Below are 7,199 nucleotides of genomic sequence, written 5' to 3'. Positions count from 1 at the left end.
CAGAACCAAATTTAGACATGGTGATATTATTTGTTATAGAAAAAATGTATGCACCGTAACAGTTTTATACCCGGTTACTGCATCATCTATTATTCATATTTAATCATCATTGATTCTTCAAAAAGTAATGCAAATGAATAGTGAATAGATATCTTTACACCGATAGTGCATAGATATCATACCCTATTTCTTACAGCATCATGGCTGCATCCATGTTGGGCTAGTTAGAGGAACTTATGTACCCCAAGTACCATTTGAACTACTTTAGTTAGGAAATTAGCAAGCTAGTCCAAAACTCTTAGCAACCAAAGCATAGGATTATGGAAATTAATAATTATAATACACAAACTAAAAAGAGGAGCTTTGTCTTTGGTTTCTTGCAGCTTCAGCTGTCTTTCACGTTCTGTTTATTCACTTTTTGTTCACTTTGGCTTTGCTGCACTTAGAAGAAACCAATTATTCTAAATGGAACATGCAATAACTATGCATTTTTTTTGCTTTGAATCAATAGTCCCTTTAAACTATGAATAATGCTAGATTCTCACTTACAACTCACATTTTATGTACGCATATATTTTAATTCTATCACCTATGACTATGTTATGGGACAAGCATTTTCCATTTAGCATGGACAGAAAGTTGAGAATCATTATGCTGTATGAATAAGTAACGAATCAAACAAATCACACTCATTTCCATCAATCAAAGAAAGGGAGAAAAATAGCACTTAAAATGACCAATTCAAGAATCATGCTATTAAAATCAAATGGCAATGTTTCTTTGTTCAGTGGAATCACTAAGTTTGAGATAAAAAGGGAAAAAAATGCAAAATCAAATTAGCAATTACCATTTAACATTCATAGTTTAGGATGAACTGGTTTCATATTATATTATCATTTATGATAGAACAATAACAATGCAACAACCTTTAGACCAGAAGAATGTCCCAGCATTAAGTTAGATCTACATGATGCTTTCCCTCCAATCCTTTCCACTTTCCCATCTTCAAATTATTAAATCTTAAGAAGCTTCATCATGAAATTATTCCTTGCTTAACCAAAATATGAGTACTTCTGCTGTGTTAGAAAGTGAGTTAACCATAATTGTTTTGATTTATCTTTTCCCTTCTTATGTAGAACTTTTTGCTTCAGAATCAAATTTCTGATTACTTCTTCTGCATAGCTACATTGCTTTGGCTAGTTGTGGCAGAAACACTAGAAAGATAAAGGACATGAAACTGGTAGTTGAGGTTATTAATGCTCACAATCTTATGCCAAAAGATGGTGAGGGATCAGCAAGTCCATTCGTAGAAATAGACTTCGAAAACCAGCTGAGCCGAACCCGAACTGTACCGAAGAACCTCAACCCCACTTGGAATCACAAACTAGTGTTTCATATAGATGCAACCAAGCCTTACCATCGCCAAACCATTGAAGTCTCAGTCTACAACGATAGAAAGAGACCTATTCCTGGCCGAAACTTCCTCGGGAGGGTAAGAATTCCATGCTCTAATATTGTCAAGGAAGGTGAGGAAGTTTATCAAACTTTCCCACTAGAAAACAAGTGGATTTTCTCATCTGTGAAGGGTGAAATTGGCCTCAAAATATACATCGCATCTGAATCCAAACCTAAAGCTCTATCATCCTTTCCTTCATCAGAACTAGACAAACTCTTACCTTCTACTCCACCACAAGTACCACAATCCACTACTAACCTTCCTCCCCCTCCTCCTCATAGTACTCCCTCAGCCACTAAAAACACAGGCCGAACTGACATAACATTAGAAACAGATCCCGGAGTAGAAGGAATCACACTTAAAACCTCGAAAGCGACCACAGAAGAAGCATCTCAGTCTAGTGGCATTGATATTGATAAAGGACCAGAGAAGGAAATCACAGAACAACTACACAAACACCAAGTTATGCAGCAGCCAAGGATTTCAATAAAGAAACAACCACAAGATACTTCATACACAATGCACTCAGTTACACCTCAAGTTCATCCTAGCCATGATGGAAACTATGCTCACAATGAAACCAATCCACAACCAAGGATTTCAATAAGGAGACGACCACAACAACAAGAAGGTCCATTCACAATGCACTCAGTTAATCATCAAGTACATCCTAGCCATGATGAAAGCTACAATCTCAAGAACAATAACGTGCAGCCAAGGTTTTCAGTAGAGAGACAAACACAAGGTACTCCACTAACGATGCACCCAGTTAATTCTCAAGTTCATCCTAGCCATGGCGGAAGCTATTCTCACAACGACATGAACCAGCAGCCGAGGATTTCAATAAAGAGACGACCACAAGCACAGAGTTCTCCATTCACAATGCACTCAGTTAATAATCCTCAAGTCTATCCTAGCCATGACGAAAGCTACAATCTTAGGAACACGAACCCAGAGCCAAGGATTTCAATAGAGAGACAAACACAAGGTACTCCACTCGCAAGGCACCCAGTTAATAATTTTCAAGTCCATAGTGATGATGGAAACTATAATCTCAAGGACACCAATCCACAGCTTGGTGGAAGAGGGTTGATGAGTGGTAGTGAAAGATTCGCAAGCACATATGACCTTGTTGAGCAGATGTTTTATCTGTATGTACGTGTCGTGAAAGCAAAAGATCTCAAACCAGGCACCATCACCTCCAGTTGTGATCCTTATGTGGAAGTGAAGCTAGGGAACTATAAAGGAAGAACAAAGCACTTTGAGAAGAAATCGAATCCGGAGTGGAACCAAGTCTTTGCTTTCTCCAAAGACCGCATTCAATCATCCATTCTAGAAGTTCATGTGAAAGATAAGGAAATGCTGGGGAGAGATGACTATCTTGGAAGGGTGGTTTTTGACATGAATGAAGTTCCAACAAGAGTTCCACCAGATAGCCCACTCGCTCCTCAATGGTACAGACTTGAGGACTGGAGAGGAGATGGGAAGGTGAGAGGTGATGTTATGCTTGCAGTTTGGATGGGAACACAAGCTGATGAAGCTTTCTCAGAAGCTTGGCATTCTGATGCTGCCACTGTCTATGGAGAAGGTGTTTTCAACATCAGATCAAAGGTTTACGTATCACCAAAACTGTGGTATCTTAGGGTCGATGTCATTGAAGCTCAAGATGTGATACCTAGTGACAGAAATCGCCTGCCAGAGGTTTTTGTGAAGGCTCAAGTTGGCTGCCAAGTATTGAAAACCAAGATTTGTCCTACTAGAACAACCACACCGTTATGGAATGAAGATTTAGTTTTTGTGACAGCAGAACCATTTGAGGAGCAATTGATCATTACTGTGGAGGATCATGTGCACCCTTCAAAAGATGAGGTTCTTGGGAAGATAAGCCTACCAATGTCCGTCTTTGAGAAGCGGCTAGACCATAGGCCAGTTCATTCTCGTTGGTTCAATCTTGAGAAATTTGGTTTTGGTGTGATAGAAAATGATAGAAATAATGAGCTTAAGTTTTCTAGCAAGGTTCACCTGAGAGTTTGCCTTGAAGGTGGATACCATGTCCTAGACGAATCGACATTGTACATTAGCGATCAAAGACCAACAGCAAGACAGCTATGGAAGCAGCCTATAGGGATACTTGAAGTAGGTATCTTAGGAGCACAAGGGCTTCCCCCAATGAAGATGAAGGATAGCCGCGGCAGCACAGATCCATACTGTGTCGCTAAATATGGCCAGAAATGGGTCCGAACAAGAACACTTATTGACACTTTTAGTCCTAAATGGAATGAGCAATACACATGGGAGGTTTATGATCCTTGCACTGTGATAACATTGGGAGTTTTTGACAACTGCCATTTGGGTGGAGGGGAAAAAGGTCCTGGTGGCAGAGCAGCCCGAGATACTCAAATTGGAAAGGTAAGGATTCGGCTCTCAACACTAGAAGTTCATAAGATATACACCAATTCTTATCCTCTCCTTGTTTTAAATCCGCACGGAGTCAAAAAGATGGGTGAACTTCAGCTAGCAGTGAGATTCACAACACTGTCACTAGCTAATACGGTTTACACTTATGGTCAGCCCTTGCTTCCGAAGATGCATTACTTACATCCTTTCACAGTTAACCAAATAGACAACTTAAGGTACCAAGCCATGAATATTGTAGCTATGAGGCTTGGCAGATCTGAACCACCTCTTAGGAAGGAGGTGGTGGAGTACATGTTGGATGTTAATTCCCATGTTTGGAGCATGAGAAGAAGCAAGGCTAACTTCTTTCGCGTAATGTCCCTTTTCTCTAGCATGATCACAATGGGTAAATGGTTCATTGATGTTTGCAATTGGAAGAACCACATCACATCAGTTCTAGTACATATTCTTTTTCTCATACTGATATGGTACCCCGAATTGATACTTCCCACTGTGTTTCTCTACATTTTCTTGATCGGTCTGTGGAACTATAGGTACCGTCCTAGACACCCGCCCCACATGGATACTAAACTCTCATGGGCAGAAGCTGTCCACCCCGATGAACTTGACGAAGAGTTCGACACATTCCCAACTTCTAGATCACATGATGTAGTGAGAATGAGGTATGACAGGCTTAGAAGTGTTGCAGGTAGGATTCAGACCGTTGTCGGAGACATAGCTACACAGGGAGAGAGATTTCAATCTCTACTGAGTTGGAGAGACCCTAGAGCAACTAGCCTCTTTCTAATATTTAGCTTTTGTGCAGCTTTGGTTCTCTATGCAGTGCCATTCAGGGTGGTGACTTTGGTAGCAGGTCTGTATTATTTGAGACATCCAAAGTTTAGGAGCAAGCTACCTTCTGTACCTAGTAATTTCTTCAAGAGACTATCAGCTAGAACAGATAGTTTACTATAAATCTGTTTTTTTTCTTCAAATAAGTTTACTATAATACTGTTACACATACTTTCTGCATGTTATACAAACTTCAGTTTGTATTTTATTCATTTCCTTCTTTTTAATTCAAAATACCCTTCAAGTTCTATCTCCTCAGTAGATTGAGATTGTGCATCAACAAATTTATCCTTGGACAGAGATATTGCTTTGGTAACTATCTGTAACCATATCATATTTTTCCATTTTTGTGAACTTAATTGAACAAATACCAGTAGCACATGTACTAGACAGTTTAATTTCCCACTAGGAATAAGGCTTCATTATTGTTCTTGTTCCTATGGAAGATGGAATATAATCAATTATTCATCATATCAAATGCATAGCTTAATCATAAGAACTGCTCAGCCATGTTTAGAATACAAGCTATACACAACATGAGTCTATACATTTTCTAGCAAACAAATGAAAAATCAAACTTTCTAGCAAACAAATAAAAACTCACATTTTCTACTCATTTTCTTTTCTCATGTATTCTTACTGCATTTTGAGAACCGCTCTCGAATCACCCACAATATGATTATCAGTGTTTCAAATTTCCTACAATATAGCTACTAGTGTTTCAAATTTTCCACAATATGACTTCTAGTGTTTCAAATTTTCCACAATATGACTACTAGTGTCTCGAATTTCCCACCATATGACCATCAGTATCAATTCTCAAATCACCTACAATATGTCAATTCTCAAATCACCACAATATGACTATCACCGCTGATTCTCAATTTCCCACAATATGACTATCATTGTCAATTCTCGAGTTTCCCACAAAATAGTTATCCATGTTAATTCTCGAATTTCCCACGATATAGCTACAATGTCAATTCTCGAATATGGTTTAAAAACCACTCTATATCATACTATAGAAAGAAGGAGAGGGAAGAGAGCCGAAAATGCTTCAAAGAGAGGATAGAAGAAAAGTTGAGGAAATGTGTCCCAATTGTGAGTTTTTTCCTGACTTGCCTACACCCGGAGAGTGAAATTATTGCATACAAACACTCTTGAAGTGTTTCCACCACCCAATGTATGACGTGGTGTTTTTCATTTCACACTTCAAATGTTCATTTGTTCCAACAATTTAGTATGAAAGCTTACAAAGAGTGAAGGATATGAACCTGTAATGCAGAACTTATTTGCAAGGGCATACTTTTGAGGTGATACATATTGAAGCAGTTGATAACTTGATATGTTAGAAACATGCACAACTGGTTCAGAACAAGAAAACATTATTTTACATATTGTAGATTGGGATGGAATTCTTCTTGAATCTCAACTACCAAGGAGCAATACAACCTTTTGGTCTCATGTCTCATGAATTAAAAAAAGCTTTACAAGTGTTTTTATTGCCGCAATTAATCTGGAGCAGGTTACATGTTCTATGGTCAATAGTTGTAAATTTGTATCTAACTTGTAAGCTCCATTCTTTCATGGAGATAGGTGAAGACTTGATTTGACTCATTCAACTTTTAGTGTTGCCTTTTAGAGTCATTCCTTCTATGATCATGCATGCCATGAATTCCTACCAGTTAATCATTCCCTTCATTAAAGAAAATACATGTCCATTGCAAGAATTCCATTTAGGCTTTCCATTAATTCTCAATTCAAACCTTACCATTTCCTTTTGCACTTTCTTTGGAGAACTGGATTATGTGACTGCCATATATGTGGATCATGTCAATTCTCGAATTTCCTAGAATATGACTACTAGTGTTAATTCTCAAATATAGTTTAAAAATTACTCTATATCGAAGAAAGTCCAAAATACTTCGACAGAGAGGGAGAGAAGAAAAGATGAGGAAATGACTACTATTGTTTCAAATTCTCAATTCTCGAAAAACCCACGATATGGCTACTAGTGTCAATTCTTGAATCACATACGATATGACTACCAATGTCAATTGTAGAATCATCCACAACATGACTACCAGCGTCAGTTGTCGAATCATCCATAATATGGTTAGCAATGTCAATTCTCAAATAACTCACAATATGACAACATGTGCCAAATCTCAAATTACCCACAATTTAGCTACCATTCTCAATTCTCGAATTTCCCACCAAAATGGTTACTAGTATCAATTCTCAAAATTTTCACAATATGACTACCGGTGTCAATTCTCGAAAAATGGTTGAAAAACCACTTTATACGTAACAGAGAAAGAAAGATGGAGAAGAAAGTCGAAAATGCTTCGACGAAGATGGGGAGAAGAAAAGTTGAGGAAATGACTACCATTGAGGAAAAGTTGAGGAAATGCCAATTCCAGAATCATCCACGATATGGTTATCAGTGTCAATTCTCGAATCACTCACGATATGGCTATTAGTGCCAATTCTA

The 7,199-nt window shown here is 38.1% G+C and overlaps 1 protein-coding gene across 1 annotated transcript; it reads left to right on the top strand.

The window, feature by feature from the left end:
* LOC109353427 (FT-interacting protein 1-like) lies at positions 899–5,149 on the top strand. Its single transcript, XM_019595697.1, has one exon. It carries the CDS (start codon positions 1,232–1,234, stop codon positions 4,826–4,828), a length of 3,597 nt encoding a protein of 1,198 aa, XP_019451242.1. The 5' UTR covers positions 899–1,231; the 3' UTR covers positions 4,829–5,149.

The sequence above is a fragment of the Lupinus angustifolius genome, chromosome LG08 (assembly GCF_001865875.1).
Source record: "Lupinus angustifolius cultivar Tanjil chromosome LG08, LupAngTanjil_v1.0, whole genome shotgun sequence".
Lineage (NCBI taxonomy): Eukaryota > Viridiplantae > Streptophyta > Magnoliopsida > Fabales > Fabaceae > Lupinus > Lupinus angustifolius.
This window is presented reverse-complemented; position numbering and strand designations above follow the sequence as displayed.